At 47.2% G+C, this 25,098-nt stretch overlaps 1 protein-coding gene across 1 annotated transcript in view; it reads left to right on the top strand.

Moving 5' to 3' along the window:
- Positions 1-2,045: 2,045 nt before the first annotated feature.
- The window catches only part of LOC147626750 (ras-related protein RIC1-like), a 46,198-nt gene continuing 23,145 nt past the window's right edge, over positions 2,046-25,098 (top strand). Inside the window, exons 1-4 of the mRNA XM_086816770.1 lie at positions 2,046-2,228; positions 2,741-2,813; positions 2,897-2,944; positions 3,056-3,103. Coding sequence (XP_086672896.1) covers positions 2,062-2,228; positions 2,741-2,813; positions 2,897-2,944; positions 3,056-3,103 — 336 coding nt within the window. The 5' untranslated portion in view covers positions 2,046-2,061. The remainder of the gene's footprint in view (positions 2,229-2,740; positions 2,814-2,896; positions 2,945-3,055; positions 3,104-25,098) is intronic.

The following is a 25,098-nucleotide window of genomic DNA, read 5'->3' as shown; positions in this document are numbered from 1 at the left end:
TGTAGTGGATAGCAATGTTTATTCTACAAATGCCACACAAAGGCTCATGCATTTAATTTGCTAATCGAGACTCGACCCTATCTCTTAGTAATGGTGGGGACAAAACCTAAACCATCTGACCGAGCGTAACATCCTTTTTTTTGTAATGAGCTCGTTGAGTCATAATTGCTTTGTTTATACTAAAAGGAAAAATAGGCATCTTTTTAATATTGCAAGATGCATGATGGGGGACTTTAATATGCCATTTATTTTGTTGGCCAAGAGGTCTAACAAAGACTAATCATAAGAAGCATAAACAATGGCCACAAAAGTGGAAATGGGGCTTGAGTTTATGAATTGAGATAAATGTCAAGAGGTGCCACTAGTGCTTGGCCGAAAAAAAACCATGTTGACCTATGTTAGAGCATAAGACCAATGTGATCACCATTAGCTCCTCTAGGTTGTACTCACTATTTGCCATTTACTTCTCTAGATTTTCACTAGTTTGAATGGCATAATAAATAGCTCTTTACTGTAGCTCGATCATATCTATTGGTATTAGTGGGTAACTGTTTGAGAACCCTATTTTTGGATACCCAACATCATTTTCTTAAGTAAAACGTTGTGCCATAAGGAAGAGACATGAACTTAAGGGTCGAAAAAAACGATTTGGAAAAGATCACAAAAGGTGGAACACTTACCACAAATTTTGAGCATTGGTTTTAGTGAGATGTTTTGGATGCTATACCCCTTTGAGTGGCTTCGAACTTTGAGTAAAAAAAATCTAATATTTAGAATATCTATCCCATAAAGGCTTATTACACACAAGTTTCTCATGTGAGGAGGCACTAAGAAAAGGTAAAAGATTGGAGTCATTCTCTATAAATTACCTTTTCTAAGCCTTCACTATTGCCATTGCCAAAGTTCTATAAACATGTGCACTAGCAACAAAGCAAAGTATAGTCAGCAAGTTGCAGCCCTAAAAAGCCCCTTTTTCGAGGCAAAGAGGTCCAAGAAAACCAACAATGCTCACAAAAGGGACACAAAGCTATAGCTATTTTGATGTGATGATGATAAAACCTTATAGAATCAAGGCTAACCTCATGATCATGACCTTGATGTTGTCATTAGCAAGTGGTTTGCTATCTAGGCACATAAATAACATCACATCTAGCATGTCACTGGGGTTAATTGACTTTTCTCTCCTCATGCAGCCTACAACACATGTTGTCCTCATCCTTTTGTGAACAAGCTTCACACTTGGAAGGTAGCCTTGGAGATCCATCCATTTCAAAAATGGGATGTAGTCGCTCCCGTAGAACAACATGCCTGCAAGGTGCATAGCCTCATTGATGATGCCTCCATTGTCATTTGCACAAGGCAGAGATGGCTGGGAGAGTCATTGCCCAAGGTTATCTTGGAGATGATATTGAAAATTGTGGTGTGAAGAGCTTGAGGCGTATTTCCATGCGCTTTCCCACTTGGTTGTTGTGTAGCACAGATCTAAGAAGGGCACCCACCTCCTCTGCCAGGATGGGCATGAAGCTCTTGATATGCTTGTTGTTGAAGAGGTTGATTGTGTAGAGTTGCCACATAAGCTTCCAATAGGGGCAACATGGTGGAGCAAATGTGATGTCGGTGTAGTTCAAGGAAGTGTGGACGACGACTGCTTGTGGGCTCTCGATCCATGTCTTGTCACGTGCAAGATCTATCTGGCCATCCCTGGTGTGGAGGCAACTATAGCATGGATAGGGCCCATTGACTTTGGCAAGTTTGTAGAAGCTCGAGCGACAGAACAAATCTCCTAGCAAGTGCAACCTTACATCACACATAACAAAGAGATTACGGGCTTTTTCTAACAGTCCCTACTTTTCTTAAAAAAAGTCACCTACTCTATGATCATCCTCTTGACCTTATGCATCAGCTTTGCCGTTGTGTTTCACCTTAAATAGAACGTCGTGTTTTCTTTTTTCCTTTTTTTTTTTCATGCGAAATTTACGAAATGTGTCATGTAGAATATTTATTTGCAAAAAATGGAAACACCTTTGCTTGCCCTCCCCTTTGTCTACGAACCAAAAGGGAATGTTGGAAACTGAACCTTTAATTTTTCGTTCATCGCGACGCTTTTGTGTTCTCAAATTTCTTGTGTGCAGAGAGAGCGGGCGCGAGCGGCGGCGTGGCCAGCCAGTGAGTGGCATAAGGCAGGCGCCCCCGACACTTCTACCCTGCTCGAAGATGAATCCCGAGTAGTAAGCACTCCTTTCCTCGCTTTGTCTTCTGAGGTGGGGAATTAGGATTCGTCAGAGTCTAGGGTTTCTAGACGTTGCTGCGGCTTTTATTGTCTCGCGGAACGCTACCCCCCTTCGGATCTCGATTATTGCCGATACGTGGGATCTTTTGGCGAGGCCGAGGTGCCGCTCGGCTTCCCGCTCGCTCTTCTCACTTCAGGATAGTATCGAGTCTACCTACCACCCCTTTATCCAGCTCCAGGGCTCATTCAGAGAAAGCAAGTCTTCCAGAGAAGTTTCCTAGTACAACATCCCAATCAGGAAACGAAATATACATGATGTTGGCCTCTTTTTGATACGTCAGGGGAGTTTCTAGATCGAGAAGTTCGTGTCATTCAGCCATGAATAGCGCTACTTACAATTGGGTACAATACAAGACGGTTAAGAAAAGCTAGAGAATAAACGTGCTTGGCATTTGATAACATGTGCTCTAGAGTGTTGAGCTGATGGAACTTTTATATGCTGGTTTGTAGTGACTATCTGTTCAAGCTATTGTTGATAGGTGATTCTGGAGTTGGAAAGTCATGCCTTTTACTTCGGTTTGCGGTATGATTTTCACCTTGATTCGATATTTTTGTCTCTCCTAGATTGATAGTATTGCATATGAATCTACTCTTCTTTCTTCTCAGGACGATTCTTATTTGGAGAGCTACATCAGTACTATTGGTGTTGATTTTGTGAGTAAAATTGCATGAGTAATTTCATCATGTTGAACAGATAGTGACTGTCAGTTTTCTGCCAATCCTAGTAAAGGAAGAAATCATAAGGTGCCTTCTATGTGCTTGCAGAAAATACGCACTGTAGAACTTGACAGCAAAACCATCAAGCTTCAAATTGTAAGTGCTAGCTTGGGTGCAAATATAAGGGTTAATTTGATAAGCAAGTTTCAGGTTTGAAATAAGGCAAGGTGTCCTTCATATTGGAACGATTCAAGCCTTTCAAAGGCGCACAATTTCTTGACTTACTAACCACAGGTACACTTAAATGGACACCACACTGGGATCGGAATGGGCCGCCCCTCCCTTGGAATTTATGTCATATTACCAAGGAGTATTTGTTGGTTACAAGCCTTGGGGGCCTCTCTTGTTCCCACACATGGAATAGGCAAGGTTATCCATCTAGTTTACATGTACAAAGTCCCAAAAGTTATCCACATATCATAGGACATCTGTGATGTCAGAATGCACAGCGGAAATGAAGACAACTGCTCTAGAGAGAAAAACGCAGATGAGAGAGGGAGAGAGAAGCTGTATAACTCTGCTATATACACACTAGAAGATCCTACAATGTACAATGGCAAGTGTGGGGGGCAAGGGGCCATTTTATATGGCCCTAGGCTGCTGGTCGGCCAGTCCAAAACAGGGTGACAGCAGCATATATGCTCACGACCAGCAAAAATGCATAGTTGGCCAGGTGACCAGCAGTCGGCCAGGTCATCAGGACAAGTTAGGTAGCAACAAACCAGTCGGCGAACAACTGAATCAGCCGACAGCTCTCCCACACCCAAAAAAATGGGAAAAAATACATGGAGAGTGAGGAAAAATGGGGAAACACCAAAACTGGGCGGGCACACCCACAATTGAGGCCCTGGTGTAATGTATAGACAGGAGATGACTGCTAACACCTTCTCTCAGCTCTTGGATGTGGAACCTGTTAGCACATTCATCCCTAGTTTTTGCCCATGTTTGGTGTCCCTTTTGGTCCCTTTTTCATGGCCCTTGGTTGTGGGCTGGCCACCCCTTATTTATATATTTTTTTTGGGATTTGTCCCAGCCTGGATGTATTTTCCTAGTCGGCCAGCTTTATCATGTCCAGTCGGCCAGTAGTAGCATGTCCAGTCTGCCAGCCCTTCCTACCTATAAATAGGTGGGCTGGCCTCTCGCTTTTCCATCATGCCTAGTCTTTCTTTTGCTCCCTCACTTATGAGACTATTTCTGTCTCTTGCTTGGGATTGTAGCACTTCAGTATATTCAGCATAGTTGCTCCATATCTCTCTCTCTCTCTTGCACTCTCTACTCAACACACTCTAGTGCTTATTTGCTTCCGCTCTGTGCACTCTTTCATGGTATCATCGCTCCTGGTTCAGCGATTCCCTTTGTTGCCCCAGATTCAGCCCTATCTACAGCCCCTTTACCTCTGCGTTTTTCTCAGATTTGCAGCCCTCTGGTTGCTGCGTTTTCTGGACAGCGGCGTTTGATTGCTTTCCCTTCACTTTGGCTTCATCGCTTACAGCCTAAAGGTAATTTCTCATCAGTGTTTTCTTCTACTTGGAGTTTGGAATTAGACGGCCTGTTTTTTTAGGACAGCAGTCCCTCTTTTGCTGCGTTTTCCTCTCCAGTGGACATTCCCTTTTGCAGAGGGGCTATTGTGGTGGTTCGGGCTTTGGTGGCACCCTTGGTACCCCAACTACACTTTGTGGAAAGTGAAGGTGAAATCAGCCTTGCGTGGCGTGGATCTGTGGGATTGGCTTGCTACACCTGTCAATGCCACCCCTCCCACCCTTGCTTCCGGTGGTGTGACTCAGGCACAGATTGATATATGGCAGGCGAATGATCGTCGTGTTTTCTCCTTTCTGATGTTGAACTGTTAGGATTTTGTTCTCTCTCATATGCGTACAGCAGATGTTGCACATGAAGTTTGGAAGGCATTTGCAGATCTCTACGAGATTAAGTCTCCGAGTCGGATTTTGGCGTTGGAAAAGCAGCTTATGAACTTATCAATTTTAGCCTTTGCTTTTATCTCGAAGATGAAAGATCTCTGGGATGAGCTTGCTGTTTGTGGCAAGGATATCTCTACAGACGATATGGCTATTCGGCTTCTCTTCAAGCTCCCAAAGAGGTTTGATGCTTATTTTCAGTCTCTTGTTTCTTCTCCTCGTCTTGTTCCAATCACTTGGGAGGAAGTTCTCCCCTCCATTATGCAGATTGAGTCTCGCTTTGAGGAGCGGACTGGCATCTCTGGTGGTTCTGATGGAGCTTTGGCTGCGCGAGATAAAGGGAAGAATCAACAGAAGAAAGGGAAAGGGGATTCTGACAAGAACTCCAAGGATAAAGACAAAAGCAAATCTTCTAAAAACAAGGACATCGAATGTCATTATTGTGGCAAGAAGGGTCGTCTTCTGCGTGTTCCTCTTGTTTACAAGGGAAGCAACATCGAGCTTCCTTTCCAAAGGAGGCGACACACAGATCTTCGACATCACTTGCTCTTGTTCATGCAGACTTATGTGGTCCTATGAGTACCGCGTCTTTGAGTAAGGCGTTGTACATGCGCGTGATGGTGGATGACTTCTCCAGATATACTTAGGTTTTCTTTTTGAAGACCAAGGATGAGGCTTTTCAGCACTTTTGTGATTGGAGAGTTGAGGTGGAAAAAGAGACCGGTTCCTCAGTCAAGGCTTTCAGGACCGACGGAGGAGGTGAGTTTACATCCCAGGAGTTTCAACAATATTGCAGGACCCATGGCATTCGGAGACAGCTTACTACAACATATACTCCATCACAGAATGGAGTTGCAGAGAGGAAGAATCAAGAATGCTATCATATGTGGACTCATATTGATTGTTCCCGACTTGCAAAGGTCATTTATAGTGGAATGTGATGCTTATGGCGATTGTATAGGGGCTGTCCCAAATCAAGGTGGTCATGCAGTTGCATATGAGAGCCGTCGATTGCATGATGCCGAGCTTCATATGGATATCTATGAGAAAGAGCTCTTGGCTGTAATTCATGCCTTAAAGATATGGAAACATTATCTTCTTGGGGCTGAATTTGTAGTAGACAGATTATCAAAGCTTGAGATACTTTCTATCTCAAACAAAGCTTTCGGAGAAGCAGATGAGAATGGCAAACTTTCTTTCCATGTTTCATTTTCAGATTGTACATACTCCGGGAAAGAAAAATGTGGTGGTAGATGCAATGTCCAGGAGGCATTATGTGGCTGCAGTTTCAGTGGTCTCTTATGGGGACTTATCTGCCATGCGACATTTGTATCATTTGGATGCTCATTTTTGCTATATATGGACTGATTTGATGGCTGGTCACTCACATGCCTCTTATGTGATCAAAGAGGGTTATCTTATGAAGGATAACTGCTTATGTGTGGTGAAGGATATGCGTCCAAAGGTTATCCTCACGCTCCACCTTATGTTGGTCATAGAGGTATCATGCCTACTACACGCATGATTGAGAGATTTCTTTTGGCCAAGCATGCGTAAAGACATTGAGGCATATGTACGTGCATGTCTTACTTGCCAAAAGGTGAAATTTGACAGGCAAAAGCCTCCAGGTTTGCTTCAGCCATTGCGTATTCCCTCGCAGCCATGGGAAAGTATTACTATGTACTTGCCTAGATCCCAGCATGGGAATGATGCTATTTGGACCATTGTGGACAGGTTTAGCAAGAAAGCTCAATTCTTGTCCGTCAAGAAAACCATTAAAGTTGATCATATGGTGAAGCTTTTTCTTGCTAACATCTTCAAGCATCATGGTATGCCTAAGTCCATTGTTGGGGATAGAGATCCCAGGACTACGAGCCTCTTTTGGAGGGCTTTATTTGATAACATGGGCACTAAACTTCAGTTTTCATCAGCTTATCATCCCCAAACGGATGGCCAAAGTGAAGCTGTAAATTCAGCCGTGTTGGATTTGTTGAAGTGTTATGTGGCAGATCAAAAGACTGCATGGGAGAAGTATCTTCCACTTGTAGAGTTTGCCTACAAGAACACAGTTCATGCCTCCACGGAAAAGGCTCCGTTTGAGATTATTTATGGCAGAGTGGTCTTGCCACCCATCCTTCGTCCAAAGGATGAGATTTTTGCAGCTGATGAGTATGTGCGTGACTTGGATGTAGCCTTTGCTCAGGTGCGGACAGCCATTGCAAGGTCACAAGATAAGTATAAAAGGGCTGCTGACAAGCATAGGAGAGACATGCAAGTCAAGGAAGGTGATTGGGTATTGCTAAAATTTGAGAAAGCTAGGCTTCGGAAGAGGCCAGGACGAGAGGGATCATATCCAAAGCTTTCTACTTGATATTATGGACCCTTCCAAGTGATTGACAAGATCAATGAAGTGTCCTTCAGGCTTGCTTTACCTAGCCATTGGAAGATTCACAATGCTTTTCATGTGAGTCTTTTGCGGAAGTATGTGGGACCAGATCCAGAGGAGCCTATCACAGAAGATCCGCCAGAAGTTGATGAGCTTGAGGAGATCCCAGTGTGTATCTACCGTGTGCTACACGCACGCAAGACTAGTTTCGAGGCTTGGGGAAGCTTGGAACTAGGCAGGCTGATTGACGAGCTGAGTTAGGGAAATACTAACGGGCGGGCACCCAAGTATGGACGGGCGGGCGTCCAAGTGTGGACGCCCGATGACCGACCAAGAGCCTATAAAAGGGTGCCCAAGGTTAGTTATTGGGATATAGAGAGTCTCGCGAGTTTGTGAGAGCTCTATGGTCTTGGAGTCGCGAGTTTGTGAGAGCTCTATGGTCTTGGAGCCTGGATCTAGTGCAGACGTGCACCTGCTTTACGCAGCCGAGGCCGGCAGCAATCTCGAGGCCCGCGAGGGCAGCTTCGTGGCGGTATGGGATGTCGCGAGGAGGAGATTGGTCGGTACGTCATCCTAGTTAGCTCAGCTCGTGGCTTGGTGGGGACAGCCAAGACTGTGGGCTCGCCCACGGCTGTCATGGTTGGGAGGTGAGTTAGGCCTCCACCCCCTTGCTTGTTTGTTTGTTCGTTTGTTTGCAGGATTCGAGTTTCGAACCAAGATCGATCACGAGGGGATCCGTGGGGATTTGACAAGTCGGCTGGCTATTGAGCTGGCCGATTGCTCATGTCAATAATAAATGCATAAATGTGTATAAAATGCTGAAAATGATGGAAAAAATACCAGAAAAATCCTAGTAAATATCCTGATAAATACTGGATGATATCTGGGGTTCATGCAATGGTCTAGATGCTATGTATGAATGATGTGCAATGTGCAGGATGCTTTCTGATGCAAACCCTAAGGTTTCTATTGACTGTATATGCATGAATGCGTCTCTCTAAGTGGGTTAAGGGACTTAGACTGACTGACTGACTTGCTATGGCTGAGAATGACTTGAATGCTGCGTTTTTCCTTCACCAAGTGGTTGGAGCAAAACGATGAGTAGATGAATGCTGAAAACTTGATGGATGCAGAAAACGCTAGATGAACTGTTGTCGGCCGGCTACTGAGCTGGCCGACTGCTCATGTCCAATAATAAATGTGTCATGTGCATCAGTAATGCCATGGACATTCTGAGAGCTAGATCCAGAAGAGGCAACCAGATAAAGAGTATGAACCTTGGAGAAGAACCAGGATGATGGAGCACAGAACTCAGAGCACCTCTGCAGTGCAGACTGAAGCAAGGCTTGGAGAAAGAACCAAAGGGATGCTGTCGGCTGACATCAGCATGGTCAAAGAGCTGTCGGCAGCATACTGGAGTGGTCGGCTGAGCCAGCAGATAAGGGCAGCAGGCAGGCGCCAGAACCAGGACCAGTCGGCTGAATTAAAGGGATTTAATGAATTAAAACTGGCCGAGACAGAGGGACTTCGGAACAGGATTGGGATGATGATAGTCATCCAAGAGCAGGTTGGATTCCCGTCATCAAGTTTAGCAGAGGGGGATGTCATGTGCATCAGTAATGCCATGGACATTCTGAGAGCTAGATCCAGAAGAGGCAACCAGATAAAGAGTATGAACCCAGGAGAAGAACCAGGATGATGGAGCACAGAACTCAGAGCACCTCTGCAGTGCAGACTGAAGCAAGGCTTGGAGAAAGAACCAAAGGGATGCTGTCGGCTGACATCAGCATGGTCAAAGAGCTGTCGGCAGCATACTGGAGTGGTCGGCTGAGCCAGCAGATAAGGGCAGCAGGCAGGCGCCAGAACCAGGACCAGTCGGCTGAATTAAAGGGATTTAATGAATTAAAACTGGCCGACCAGCAGTCGGCCAGCTCCTACCTTGTCCAAGAGTGCTATAAAAGGCACCAAGTGCTCCATGTTTTACTCATTCATCCCACTAGGGGATTGGATCAATAGGAGGTCCCATAGGGGACAGAATTTAGGGTTAGGAACCTTTTTATGAAGGCAGCCCATGGCTGCAAAGATCTGTACCTTTTTTGTACATAGTATATACTGAAATTCCAGCACTTCTCACTCTCTCTCTCTACTCTCTCTCTACCTGCGTTTTTGCATCATGGTGCGTTTTTGCATCAGAAGGTCTTCAAGAGTGTTTAGGGCTGAAAGAAGACTACCCAGAGCTTCCGCGCGTTACATTGGTATCAGAGCATTAGGCTCAGCAAAGCTAAACACTGATTCAGTCCCAGATGATGGTGTACAGGTCCAAGGTACAGGAAAGTACACGGATTCGAAGCCCAAGGCGGGAACACAGAAGCGGGAAGAACTCCCAGGAGGTTTGTTGGTGGTGTTCCACAGTGCCAGATAGGGATGGCAGTTCCGTGAGCCAGATAGGTTCTAAGGGAACGGTCCCAAGGGAGGTTGATCCTCCAAGGGTGATGTGAGAGTGCCAGACTCAGCTCCAGGAACGAAGACCAAGACGGTGTTCAGAGTCAGGGCAGGAGTGGATTGTGGACTAGAGGAAGACCAGATGCATAGATCTTCATCAGAGACAGCGTGGTTTGGAGAACAGAACGGATTTTCAGAGAAAAAAAGTTTGCCAGGGATGGATGATGACAGAGGGACTTCGGAACAGGATTGGGATGATGACAGTCATCCAAGAGCAGGTTGGATTCCCGTCATCAAGTTTAGCAGAGGGGGATGTCATGTGCATCAGTAATGCCATGGACATTCTGAGAGCTAGATCCAGAAGAGGCAACCAGATAAAGAGTATGAACCCAGGAAAAGAACCAGGATGATGGAGCACAGAACTCAGAGCACCTCTGCAGTGCAGACTGAAGCAAGGCTTGGAGAAAGAACCAAAGGGATGCTGTCGGCTGACATCAGCATGGTCAAAGAGCTGTCGGCAGCATACTGGAGTGGTCGGCTGAGCCAGCAGATAAGGGCAGCAGGCAGGCGCCAGAACCAGGACCAGTCGGCTGAATTAAAGGGATTTAATGAATTAAAACTGGCCGACCAGCAGTCGGCCAGCTCCTACCTTGTCCAAGAGTGCTATAAAAGGCACCAAGTGCTCCATGTTTTACTCATTCATCCCACTAGGGGATTGGATCAATAGGAGGTCCCATAGGGGACAGAATTTAGGGTTAGGAACCTTTTTATGAAGGCAGCCCATGGCTGCAAAGATCTGTACCTTTTTTGTACATAGTATATACTGAAATTCCAGCACTTCTCACTCTCTCTCTCTACTCTCTCTCTACCTGCGTTTTTGCATCATGGTGCGTTTTTGCATCAGAAGGTCTTCAAGAGTGTTTAGGGCTGAAAGAAGACTACCCAGAGCTTCCGCGCGTTACAAAATGCATAAATGTGTATGAAATGCTGAAAATGATGGAAAAAATACCATAAAAATCCTAGTAAATATCTTGATACCTACTGGATGATATTTGGGGTTCCTGCAATGTAATATGCGGAAGCTTCGGAGAAGGATCGGTACTTCAAAACTCAGAAAACAGCACTCTTCGCTACGGAATTAACGCACAAACTGAAAGGAGAGGTGCAGAAAATAGAGAGAGAAAGGGGAGATGGAGAGGGCACAGTATTGGGTCCCAATTACCCTCTGTAGGGCCCCCACCACGGATGGTGTATTTGCTTTATTAGAATGATGTAAATCTGAAAACAAATACAGAAACTTGACCTTTTCTTGGCTGGAAAATCCTGCCCTTGACCTTCAGTCCTCCACCTCTTTGCGTTAGCACCTTCTTGGCTGTCCTGGCCCTTGTTTGCTTGATGCACTTGGTGAATTATGAGATGGTTTCAATGATTCTTGGCTGGAGTATTTATACTCCTCCTTTCATCCAGTCGGCCAGCTTCATAAAGCTCCACGACTAGGTCCTTTTCACCAAAATGTTTTCACACTATATTATATGCTGGCCATTCTGCGCATGCCTTCTGGGACAGCACCAGGCTGCTGGGCGCTCTGCGCATAGGTGTGGGACTGCCCCCTACACCTGGCCGACTTGCTGGGTAGGGTTTCTAACCCTGTCGGCTGCCTGTCCAGCAGCATTACCCTCTGTAGGGCCCCCACCACGGATGGTGTATTTGCTTTATTAGAATGATGTAAATCTGAAAACAAATACAGAAACTTGACCTTTTCTTGGCTGGAAAATCCTGCCCTGGACCTTCAGTCCTTCACCTCTTTGCGTTAGCACCTTCTTGGCTGTCCTGGCCCTTGTTTGCTTGATGCACTTGGTGAATTATGAGATGGTTTCAATGATTCTTGGCTGGAGTATTTATACTCCTCCTTTCATCCAGTCGGCCAGCTTCATAAAGCTCCACGACTAGGTCCTTTTCACCAAAATGTTTTCACACTATATTATATGCTGGCCATTTTGCGCATGCCTTCTGGGACAGCACCAGGCTGCTGGGCGCTCTGCGCATAGGTGTGGGATTGCCCCCTACACCTGGCCGACCTGCTGGGTAGGGTTTCTAACCCTGTCGGCTGCATGTCCAGCAGCATTAAAGCTGGCCGACAGCCCTTCCAGCCCATGCCATGGCTGGTGGGCACAGCTTGGGCCCTCCTGGCCCCTTGGGGGTGGTTCTACACCTCCCCCATGCCCACACTAAGGGTGCAACTCTTCGCACTGGGGTAGCCCTATGGGCTGGCCCCATCTCTACATGCAAACCTACATGCCCACAGAGGTCTGGCATCCAGTTGCAAACTAGATACACAGAACATCTGACATCATTCCAGAGGGAGACTCACAGCGCGGACTGGCACTGTTTCATGTGCAGGACAGTGCACACCCGACCTTGGACTCATGTGCAGGACAATGCACACCCGACCTCGGACGACTGAGATGGATTCCTGGCTGACTCGTCCCGGACTGGGCTCACATGGGACCAGTTCACCATCCCAGGTCCTGCACCTTCTGCACAGAAATGTCTACGTGGCATCCAAGTGCGGGATGCACGTGACATCCCCTTCTGCTTCACTTGACGGAAGCTGCATAGCCTCCAAATAATCCGTCAATAATGCCGGATAGTCTTCGAAAAATTCTTTGTATAGCCATACCGCTTCATGAGTTCCTCGGTTGTCATGGCCCTGTGAAAATGGAGCAGGACAAGTGTGGGCATGGTGGTTGCAGAGTCTGAATATTTTATGATTCACATGGGGGGGTGCCCGGACAGTGTTTAAGATGTGTGGACATCCCTAGGTGTGAAGGGGGGAACTAGAAACATTAAGTTTTAATGTTTATTGGAGTTTGCCCCTAGGCCTTAGTGGCCCTAGGAACTTATTAAAGTTTGGGGCCCTAGGGATTAATTTGGGGAGGAGTTTTCTCTCTCTTCTCTCTCTCTCTTCCCTTTTTGGGAGTCGTGGAGTAAAAGAGGAGTTTCCTTCATGCGCATGACAAGAAGCATGGAAAAGCTCAAGAGGAGAAAGGCGGCTGTTTTTCTGTGTGCTGTTGCTGATTTTCTGAGTGTAGATCAGCCGTACAGCACTGTACGGCCAGATCTGTGTAAGCACTCTCTTTCTCTCTCTAGTACAGGCGGCGGGTCTTCTTCTCTCTGCTGGATTCTCTGCGCACAGGGTCTGGACAGACTGTACCAGCAGGTACAACAGCCAGTACAACACTGTACGGCTGCCGTACAGTGTACGGACAGCCAGGTACAGCAAGTACAGTTGCTGCAGGCTGCTGCAGGTGGTGCAAACAGGTGCTGGACAGACTGTTTACTCTGATTCAGGCAGGTACAAGAGTGGACAGCCGGCTGTTTGTGCAAGTACAACTCCTGGCACGTATCCCGAGGCGGTACAGACGGGTACTGTGCTGATTTTCAGATCTGTATTTTTCAAGGACAGCATAAGAGTGGACATCAGGAAGAGGATACAGGCAAGTTCAAGCACAGATTGGTGCTGTTGCTTCCTCCAGTGTTGTTTCACGAGCTGAACTTGGTAAGCTCTGTTTCTGTTCATCTATCTCTCTTTCTACTGCTTGATGTCTGTTGCAGATATGTGTTATCTGGCCCCTTGTGAGAGGAGGGGTATGGCAGATTGACAAGGGATTAAGACAGAGATTGGACAGCACATGTATGTTTGAGCTGAGAAGATGTATCATGCACTTGAGTTATGCCAGACATGGCTGGCCTGCTTTGTGATCTTGGCTGATCAGAGGGAGGCACAGTGTGTTGCTTGAGGACACAGATCTGTGTGCATAGATCCTCTGTGCTGAGAAGGATTTGTGGGCCGTCAGATTGGACTTACAGGTGTAAACTCTTGGCTGGTCTTTGTGTTGTACTCAGCCATACATATTATTTTAATTGAATAAAGAAATACCGCAAGGGGCGCCAAGCTTTGGGGCCAATAGGTGTCGCTGTGTTTTCAGATTTGGGCACTCTAGCTCCAATCTGTGTTTTGTTTCTCATCTAGACTACAAGTGGACGGGTGATTGCTCCTACCGCACTCTGGTTTTCTATCAGAGGCCGGTTTCATCGGTCCTGAAACTTCGTGAGAAACTGTCGTAGTCTTCGGCCTGAGCCATGCTTGAAACGGTGCAGAAGGATCTGTTCTGGAACCATTACTTCTGCTTCATCAATAATGTCTGGTTCCGCTTCGTCTTTGACCTCTGAAGGGGGTGGACCTGCATATGGCTTTAACCAACTGACATGAAATACATCGTGCATAGTCCAACTCGGAGGTAGCTTTAACTGCATAGACACCTCATTAATCTTTTTCCGGATGGGAAATGGTCCGAAGCTCCTGAAAGACAACTTTGGGCATCGCTTGCCCACCTGCTTCAATCTTTGCTTCATAATCCGAAGATACACCCAATCCCCTTCCGAAAACTTCATGTCCCTTCGGTCTTTATTGGCCTGTCGAGTGTAGGCCTCTTGCGCTTTAGCCAATCTGTCTTTAACAGACTCTAGGATCTCCTGGTAAGACTCCGTCACTCTGTTCGCCTTCGGTACTGAAGACGAAGTCCTGGTTAACAACGACTGGAAAGGCCTTCCAAACGCTGCCTCATATGGAGTCTTGCCAATAGCTGAAGAAAAAGAGTCATTCAAAATAGCTTGAACTAAAGCCAATCATCGCGTATCAGAAAATGGCATGGTCCTGTGGCATCCAATGCCTGTTCCCACTGTGTACCGACTTCCTCGGAATCCGCGTACGTGTGCTTCATGTCTTCTAGTCCTGTACCAACAAGGTCAAGTCTAGTGGTTTGAATCGCAGATACTTGTCCCTTCCTGCTCAAAGCATCGGCCACTGGATTGGCCTTTCCTGGAAGGTACTCAATCATACCACCGAACTGCTGGAATATCTGACTCCAGCGGTGTTGTCGATCACTCCACTGTGCACTTGGCATCGTCTGAATCCAGCGCAATGCCTGATGGTCAGTGCGAACCTCGAAGTCACGGCCATACAGGAAATGTTTCCAATGTTTCAAGACCTGTATAACTGCTAGGAGTTCACGATCATAGACTGAGTAGTTCTTTTCGGCGGGCAGTAACTTACGAGAAATGTAAGCTACCGGATGACCATTCTGTTGCAATACACCTCCAATTGCGATGTTACTCGCATCGGTGATCACTTGAAATGGTTCGTCCCACGAGGCAAGGGCTAAACAAGGCGCTTCTGATAAAGCCACCTTGAGGTTCTGGAATGCCTCCAACGCTCGTGTAGTCATTCGAATCTTTTGCCTTCTTGTTTTCACTCCCTTTAGCAGATCGGTGAGGTCTACCGAGAGATCAGAAAACTTGTCAATGTGGGTGGAATATGCCTGGCATATACCCACAAATGATCTAATGTCATAAGCGGTCTGAGGTACTTTCCAGTGAACAATCTCGGCCACTTTAGCCGGATCAAGTCGAATGCCTTCAGCACTAATTATGTATCCCAAGTAATGTACTTGGAACAGATAAAATTCTGACTTCTTTTCATTGACATAGAGCTCGTTGCTTTCCAGCAACTTAAGGACTTTCTCCACATCAATGTCATGCTGCTCAACTGTAGCTGAAAATATGAGTATGTCGTCCAGAAATATGAACACACACTCTCCAATCAACTCCCGGAAAATACGCATCATCATGTGGTTAAATGTAGCCGGGGCGTTCGTCAAACCAAATGGCATAACCACAAATTCATAGTGGGCCCGTTCTGTAGGGAAGGCTGTCTTGGGGATGTCCCCCTCTACAATCTGTACCTGGTGGTACCCACTCTTTAAATCCAATTTAGAGAACACCTTAGCTCCATTCAGCCTCTCGAGAATATAGTCAATTCGAGGCATCGAGAATCTGCTCTTTATAGTCAGCTTGTTGAGTGCACGATAATCGACACACAACCGAGAAGACCCATCTTTCTTCTTGACAAACAAGATCGGTGCTGCAAATGGCGACACGCTGGGGCGGATGAAGCCAGCTTGCAACAATTCTTGGAGTTGGCGGTCCAACTCCGATTCCATTGCCTTAGAAAGGCGATACGAAAACTTGCTCGGGGGTTCCGAGCCTGGGAGGAGGTCATTCTTGTGATCCTCCGGTCTGGACGGGGGAAGCTGGGGAGGGAGACTGTCCCGAAGAAAAATCTTCTGGAACTTTTCATGGAGAACCGAGTACTTCTCGGAAGCACTGGCCACCGTCTGGGCTGTCTGGATGTAAATCATCGCACATTGTGCGCCTTTCCTGACTGCTCGCTTAGCCTGCAAGTGGCTTATGAGTGGAAAGTTTGGAATACCTGGCTCACACTTAATGGTCACCGGGGTGTTTGACACATTCCGATCGATCTGGAACGTGTGCTTGTCCCACTTGACATCAGGAAGAAACTTGTGAAACCACTGGATACCCAAAATTATGTCTGCTCCTACAAGAGGGGCAACCATAAAGTCACGCACAAACTCTATGCCCTGAATCACTAACTTAGCACCTAGAGCTTCATACTTGACGCTCGTTGTCATACCTGTGCTAAAACCCTCAACTTGTTTGTCCACCGGAGTCAGCTCGAAACGGGCACGCCTAGCGGCCTGTTCCGTGATCACATCCTCCGTGCTGCCGCTGTCAAACAAGACAACGACTCTCTGGCCACCTATGTAGCCAAAGGACTTGAGCAATTCGTTGCGCTCATACTCCTGGTCATGGGCGCCCTTTTGCTTATCTTCGAGCTCCCGGCTAATAATTGCTCCAACTGAAGCACCGGGGGTTGAAGAACTAGGGGTAGCCGTTGGGGTCTGTGTGGGAGCTGTGCTCACCACGGAAGCTGTGGAGGCGGCGGCGGCCTTTGGAGGCTTCTTCGGACAATCCCGAGAAGTATGTCCTTTTGTGTGACAAAAGAAACATTTACCCTCCTTCTTGTACTGAGAAAGCTCCTCAGCACTGCCACCTGTCTTGCCTGCCTCTGCTTTCTGGTCTGGAGTAAGCTTAGACGCATTGTTCGAGTTCTTGGAGCCAGAGGCTCCCGGGCTCTGTCCTGGGGAAGACCTCGTCTGGTTTTGGCTTTTGTCCCCCGAGGCGTTAGCCTTGAGAGAAGCCGGCTAGGAAGTCTTGGGCTTGCCACCATTGTGTTTCATTTCTGCACTCTGCGCAAGCGAGAGTGCGTCCTCAAAGGTGGCTGGCCTAAACATACGCATCTCCCATTGGATTTGCGTGTCCAGGCCATACAAAAACTGCCCTTTCTTGTCCGTATCAGATAAGCCTAATTGCAGACACAAGGTCGAAATTTTATTGGCAAACTGAAGGACTGGTTGCGCGTTCTGACGCGCTCCCCTGAACTCGTCTTCGAGTCGCTCAAGGTAGTGGGGCGGTAGAAACCGCCGCTTAAGGTCGCGGACGAACTCGTCCCACACATAAGCTGCCATACCTGCTCTGGTGTGGGCATGAGCCCACTGAGTCCACCAAGGAATGGCCTCACCTTCCAAGTACCAACTAGCTAACATCACTTTGTCAGTATCTGTTTTCCTAACTGCGGCAAAGTAAGCTTCAAATTGATGTAACCATGAATAAAGAGTAGTGGGATCGAGTTTACCATTATACTTACTGAAATTCATTTTCTCGGGAAAATGATTCGAGGGCGCCGCCGGTGTCAATCTGGCGTCCAAAGCTCTGAGGTAACGCTCGTGTTCCACTCGTCGCATGGCGTCGTCTTCTCGTTTTCGAATCTCCAATGCACGCATTTGCATCTCAAGCAAGGAGCTTGGCTGCGGCTGTGACCCCGCGAGAGGGTCCCTGTGATGAGGATCTGGTATCTGGGATACGGAAGGAGAGGGAGGAGGAGATGGAAAACGCGACGCTGGAGAGCGAGAACGCTCCTCCAGAGCCAAAATCCGCGCCTTCTGCTCATCCAACTTGGTTGTCTGGTCTGCGATTGCTCGCATCATCTGTTGGAACATGTCTGTGACACTCAAGCCGGGTGCCCTTGCTGGGCTGCCTGGTGCACTCTGGTCCCATGGTTCTGGTTCTCTCTCGTCGCCAAACCTCGCCATAGTGGGAAAATACAATTCCTTTCCGGAAGGCAATCTGACCATCCACTATCTGTGTGGGAGACTTCCGGAGGCTTCCGGAGGCTAAAAACCAACCGTCCTTCGAGGGACAGGAGTCACTCCGAAAGGGGTAGTCCACCGGCGTCTAAAAACCAACCACACGAGCGAAAAAATTTTCTACTTTTCTTTGCTGAATCTTTGTCCTTGAAGTGAGCTCTGATACCACTGTAATATGCGGAAGCTTCGGAGAAGGATCGGTACTTCAAAACTCAGAAAACAGCACTCTTTTCGCGACGGAATTAACGCACAAATTGAAAGGAGAGGTGCAGAAAATAGAGAGAGAAAGGGGAGATGGAGAGGACACATATTGGGTCCCAATTACCCTCTGTAGGGCCCCCACCACGGATGGTGTATTTGCTTTATTAGAATGATGTAAATCTGAAAACAAATACAGAAACTTGACCTTTTCTTGGCTGGAAAATCCTGCCCTTGACCTTCAGTCCTCCACCTCTTTGCGTTAGCACCTTCTTGGCTGTCCTGGCCCTTGTTTGCTTGATGCACTTGGTGAATTATGAGATGGTTTCAATGATTCTTGGCTGGAGTATTTATACTCCTCCTTTCATCCAGTCGGCCAGCTTCATAAAGCTCCACGACTAGGTCCTTTTCACCAAAATGTTTTCACACTATATTATATGCTGGCCATTCTGCGCATGCCTTCTGGGACAGCACCAGGCTGCTGGGCGCTCTGCGCATAGGTGTGGGACTGCCCCCTACACCTGGCCGACCTGCTAGGTAGGTTTCTAACCCTGTCGGCTGCCTGTCCAGCAGCATTAAAGCTGGCCGACAGCCCTTCCAGCCCATGCCATGGCTGGTGGGCACAGCTTGGGCCCTCCTGGCCCCTTGGGGGTGGTTCTACACCTCCCCCATGCCCACACTAAGGGTGCAACTCTTCGCACTGGGGTAGCCCTATGGGCTGGCCCCATCTCTACATGCAAACCTACATGCCCACAGAGGTCTGGCATCCAGTTGCAAACTAGATACACAGAACATCTGACATCATTCCAGAGGGAGACTCACAGCGCGGATTGGCACTGTTTCATGTGCAGGACAGTGCACACCTGACCTTGGACTCATGTACAGGACAATGCACACCCGACCTCGGACGATTGAGATGGATCCCTGGCTGACTCGTCCCGGACTGGGCTCACATGGGACTAGTTCACCATCCCAGGTCCTGCACCTTCTGTACAGAAATGTCTACGTGGCATCCAAGTGCGGGATGCACGTGACATGCAATGGTCTAGATGCTATGCATGAATGATGTGCAATATGCAGGATGCTTTCTGATGCAAACCCTAAGGTTTCTACTGACTGTATATGCATGAATGCGTCTCTTTAAGTGGGTTAATCGACTTAGATTGATTGATTGACTTGCTATGGCTGAGAATGACCTATGTAGCTCGTGCCTGACTTATCCTGGACTGAGGATTACAATGGGGTCATGGCGTACGACAAATATCATCCTGAATGGTACTAATATTGTTACAATGTTGCACTGATGATGATGATGAGCCAGTTTGTCACCATGCACTACAGTTGTAACATGCGGAAGCTTCGGGGAAGAATCGGTAACTTCAATGATCAGAAATCAGCACTCTTTTCGCGACGGAATTAACGCACAAACTGAATGAAGATGTGCAGAAAATGGAGAGAGAGAGAGAGAGAGAGAGAGAGAGAGAGAGAGAGAGAGAGAGAGAGAGAGAGAGAGAGAGAGAGAGAGAGATTTTATTAACGTCTTCCAAAAGACCGAACTCGGCCTATGAGACAAATCGGAGTACCTGTATGGGGTATCCTCTGTCATCCCAACAAAATGAAAAAGTACTAAATAAAAAAGCTGAATCTGGATGTGCAGGGGATGGAGCTCTATTACTAGGAGAATGCAAAGCTATATGCATGGAGTATACAATCATGATATGCAACCTAGCTAGCTCCATCCTGTACCATACTGGGGGTATAAAATGGTATACATCAGTGAAGGGGGTGTCCACAGCTCCCTGAAGAACATGCCTGGGTGTGCTCTGAAGCGAGCCAGTCGCTCCGCACCCTCTCTGTGAAACTGAGCTCTGATCTCTGTCATCTCTCTCTGGTATAGGCGTGGTGTCCGAAAGCCAGGTGTCCTCTGTCTCCTGCGGGCTCTAAGTGTCTCTGCTCTCTGGAGAGTAATTCCCTGCCGTGTAGGGGCTGGGTGCTGCTCTGCCAGTCTCAATCTCCAATCGGTGTGATGAAACTCTGAGCTGACCAATAGCCACTCGGGAGCCGTGTGGTAAAAAGCCCTCCATGTATCTAGGCCTCTCTATAAATCCATCATCAGTGATACTCATGAAGTGATCTCTGTAGTATAGCATCTTCGGTGGAAGAGGCTGTGTAGGCGATATCCATGTCTCTCGTGTATAGAGCTGCCATAGATCTTGTCTCAATACTCTGTTTCTCGCACTATGAGAGAGAGAAACAGTGGTGGTAGATGATCCATGTCTAGGCCATGCTGTGAGAACCAATGTGTGACCTGTGCATACCATGATCCTCTGTCTCCTGCCTCAGCCAACTGTCTAGATGCCTGAAAAGCTCTGTATGATAATCTGTCCTGTGGCATCTCTCTGAATCTGTCTAGCAGGCATATAGTCTGAAATATGGCCTCTACCATCATAGGAGGCGCAACAAACTCTGCTCGGATAATGTCATGAGGTACTGACGGTTTGCTGCGTATCATGCGTGCCATCATGAGGGCCTGTGGTCTCTCTATCTGTGTCCACCAATGGGTAGCAAGGCCTGGCGCCCATACTGCTGCTCCATACATCAATGCCGGTGTGACTAATGTGTCAAATAGCCACCCCTTCGTCCGGGGCTCCTGAAAATGCGCCTGGTGGCACTGTCTCTCTAGCATAGCCAATGCTGCATATCCCCGTGTCAATCTAGCTCTGGCTGTTGAACCCATGGTAAAGCGTGTGGCTGCTGCAGAGAAGGTAACCCCTAGGTACACGTATGATGTCACCACCTCCACCTGGCATCCTGCGAGAGTGAATGTCAGCTGACTCCTGCCCTGTCTCGATGTATGAAAGACCATAACCTTGGTTTTCCCAAGGTTCACAGTAAGACCCCTCTGTGTGCAGAAATCATCGAGTGCATGTAGATGCTGCTATAGACCACCTGGGGACTCAGACACTAATACAATATCATCAGCATAGAGCATAATATGTACTGAGGTACTTGCTAAATCAACTCCATCTCCGCCTCCCCGTGTAATGAAGTCAGCCACCTCATCAATGTATAACCCAAATGGCGTGGGGGAAAGTGGGCATCCTTGCTTCACACCAATGGTGCTAGCAATAGTCTCGGACATACCTCCTGGACATCTGACTCGCCCAAAAACCTGCTCATATAATGCATAGATGCCCCATGTCATATTTGCTGGTATGCCAAGAGACTGCAGGCGCTGAAAGAGCCTCTCTCGTGGTACTATGTCAAATGCCTTGCGGAAATCCACAAAGCAGCAATAGAGCTTTCTCTTCCTCACTCTGGCCTGATCAATCATACATCTCAAAGTGAATACATGGTCAGTGGTAGAGAAAGCTCTCCTGAAGCCTGCCTGCCCTAATGAGCGTAAACCTGCTCGCTCAGCATATAAGCTAAGCTCTTGCTCCAGCACTGCACCATAGAGTTTGGCCAGCACGTGGCCAACCATAACCGTCCTATAGTTGCTCGGAGAGAGAGAGAGAGAGAGAGAGAGAGAGAGAGAGAGAGAGAGGACACAATATTGGGTCCCAAATACCCTTTGTGGGGCTCCCACCACGGATGGTGTATTTGCTTTATTAGAATGATGTAAATCTGAAAAGAAAATACTCAAATCTTGACCTTTCTTGGCTGAGAAAATCCCTGCCCTTGACTTGCAATCCTTCACCCCTTTGCTGAGCACCTTCTTGGCTTGTCTAGTCCCTTTTATGCTTGAGCTCTTGGTGAGAAATGAGATGAACTAATGGGATTATGGACTCTCCTATTTATACTACTCCAGCAAAAGCAGTCGGCCAGCTGAATTCCAGGCGGCCATTATTAAATGTCCCACGACTGAGTATTTCAGCATTTAATGCTGAAAAAATCACATAAATTGTTGCGCATTTTTCCCTAAATGGCTGGGCATCATGCGCCTGATTCTGGATGGGCTGGACAATGCATTTGCAAACAATTTGAGGGCTGTGCAGCCTGTATGGGCTGCCCCATACCTGCCCTACAGCCATACAAAGGCTGCATCTCGTGCATGTCTGTCTTTAGCCTGCCCCTAGGGCTGTCCTACAGCCCCTCCATGGCTGGTGGGTTCAGCCAGGGCCTTCGTGGCCCTCATGGGGGTGGTTTCACACTATCCCCATGCCCACACAAAGACCCGGGGTAGCCCTATGGGCTGGCTCCTTGTTCTAAAAGCAAACCCTAACTAACTACTTAGCGATCTGGCATCCGGTACCATACCAGATACACAGAATCACTGACATCATTCTAGAGGGAGACTCATAGCGCGGACTGGCACTATTTCATGTGCAGGACAGTGCACACGTGACCTTAGACTCTTGTGCAGGACAATGCACACCTGACCTCGGACAAGTGAGATGGATCCCTGGCTGACTCGTCCCAGACTGGGCTCACATGGGACCAGTTCACCATCCCAGGTCCTGCACCTTCTGTACAGATATGTCTACGTGGCATCCAAGTGCGGGATGCACGTGACAACAGTGCAGAGTGCATGTGACATTCCCTTCTGCTTAGCTTGGCGGCAGGTTCATGGCTTCCAAGTAGTCCGCTAACAACTGGGGGTACTCTTGAAAGAATTCCTTGTCTAGCCATACGGCTTCGTGGGTACCTCGATCTCAGAATTTCGTATAGAACTGACGTATCCGTCGACCGGAATCATGCTTCCAACGATGAAGAAGGATCTGCTCAGGCTCGATGACTTCTGCTTCGTCTACCACGTCTGGCTGCTGTTCATATGAAACATCAAACACTTCTGGTCGTCCAATATATGGTTTTAGCCAAGAAACATGGAAAACATCATGCATTGTCCAACTGGTAGGCAACTTTAACTTCATGGAGACATCACTTAACTTCTTAACTATTGGAAAAGGGCCAAAACTACGGAATGAAAGCTTGGAACAACGTTTGCCCACTTGTTTCAATCTTTGTTTCATGATACGCAAAAAGACCTAATTCCCTTCCTTGAAGTGGACATCTCGTCTAGATTTATTCGCTTGTCTGCTATATGCTTCCTGTGCTTTGGTCAAGCGGTCCTTGACTGACTCAATGATCTTGGAAAATGCTTTTGTAGTTTTATTAGCCTCTAGAGATGGAGACACCAATCTCGTCAAAAGAGAAGAGAAACGACGACCAAAGGTTGCTTCATACGGAGTTCGTCTGACACTGGATGAATGAGTGTCGTCTGGACCAATGGAAGATAATGTTCCCATTTGGACTACTGGTCATGACAATATGACTTGAGAACATCAAAGGCCAACTGGTTATAAATTTCTGTTTGTTCGTCTGTCTGCGGATGGAATGCACTAGACAAGTGCAACTTAGTTTCGAAGTTTTCAAATAATGCTCTCCAGAAATGTGAGGTAAACTTGGAATCTCTATTTGATGTAATGGTGCTAAGTAAACCACAAATTGGGTCCCAATGCTTGAGAAACAGACAAGCTACGTCCTCGGCTGTGGCCGTATGCTTGCATGGGATGAGCATGCAGCATTTACTGAAGCGATTCACAATGGTGAAACACCGAGTGTTATGGGATTTGTTGGATGCTAGTAGAAGCCCTACAAAGTCCATGGATATGTCGATGAAAGGTCCGTCGGGGATAGGCAAAGATTGAAGTAAACCAGCCTTCTTTGTATGTGGAACCTTTACTTTTTGACTAATCTTTTAGGCTTGAACATGTGAATATACATCACGCCTCATCTTTGGCCAATAAAAGGACCGTTCTAATTTCTTGAGGGTACTGTTGATACCCCTATGTCCTCCAACTAAGGAGTCATGGACATCATGGAGAAGAGCGGAATGCTTTTCCTGAATGACACAGAGGCGGTTCTTGAAGAACAACCAACCGTTCTAGACTGAATAATGGCAAGGCTTAGAATTGAGGGCCAAATTATACTGAGTACCAAACTCAGGGGAGTCGACATATTGGTCTTGCATGCTATCGAAGTCCTTCCCCGTGATTTCGAGAATGGTAGATTCTTGGACTGCCTGGATGCTGGCCTTTCAACTAAGAGCATCTGCTACTGGGTTATGCTTACCAGGGATGTATTCAATCATTCCTCCAAACTGTCGGAAGAGTTGACTCCACTTGGCCTGTTGATCACTCCACTAGGCACTTGGCATAGTTTGAAGCCACTTAAGTGCTTGGTGGTCTGTTTTTATTGTGAAAACTTGTCCATAAAGAAAAGGCTTCCAATGTTTGAGTGTTGTGATCACACCCAAAAGCTCTTTGTCATATACCGAAGAATTCTTTTCGTAGACATCCAACTTTCTATACTGTAGTATGCCATGGGTCTATTGTCCTGCTGGAGAGCTGTACCTTGCATCGGTAATGACCTTGAAAGGTTCATCCCAAGATACTAACTTTAATACAGGCGCTTCTGAGGTGGCTTTCTAAAGTGCACGGAATGCATCAAGTGCCTTGCTTGTAACTGAGACTTTTTGCTTGCGAGTCTTCACCCCCTTGAGAGCAAGTCGGTAAGAGGTGTTGCAAGGTTGGAAACCTGATGGACATGGTTACTATAGGCCTGACAAAGACCTACGAATGAGCGGATTTCTTGGGCGGTCTTAGGAATGTCCCAGTCTAAGATTTTATTGAACCTTTGATATGAAGGAGCTAAAGAAGCTCAGCTGAAACAGTTAGGGTTTCATGTGGGAGACACACACAGAGAAGAAGGGAGAGAGAGAGAGAGAGAGAGAGAGAGAGAGAGAGAGAGAGAGACATGTGGGGATAAGTCAACTCACAAAGTATGAGTGTGTGACTCCCCTATCACACATGTATATTTGCTCTAGTGCACATAGTGCACTTAGTACATTAAAAGTACTAAGTGTACTATGTACTATAAAACTTATGGGCTTGCCCTTGCCCTTTGCCGGGCTTCTTCTTCTTCTCGAAGATGATCTCGCCCTGGGTGAGGATGGGGACGACGGAGAAAAAGGAATCACCACCGTAGCGCTTGTTGAACCTGTCCACGCGATCGGCATCC

The sequence above is a fragment of the Cibotium barometz genome, chromosome 22, assembly GCF_041138505.1.
Source record: "Cibotium barometz isolate CiBa-2024 chromosome 22, ASM4113850v1, whole genome shotgun sequence".
NCBI classification, from domain to species: domain Eukaryota; kingdom Viridiplantae; phylum Streptophyta; class Polypodiopsida; order Cyatheales; family Cibotiaceae; genus Cibotium; species Cibotium barometz.
The sequence above is the reverse complement of the archived record's forward strand: the minus strand, read 5'-3'. Positions and strand labels throughout refer to the sequence as shown.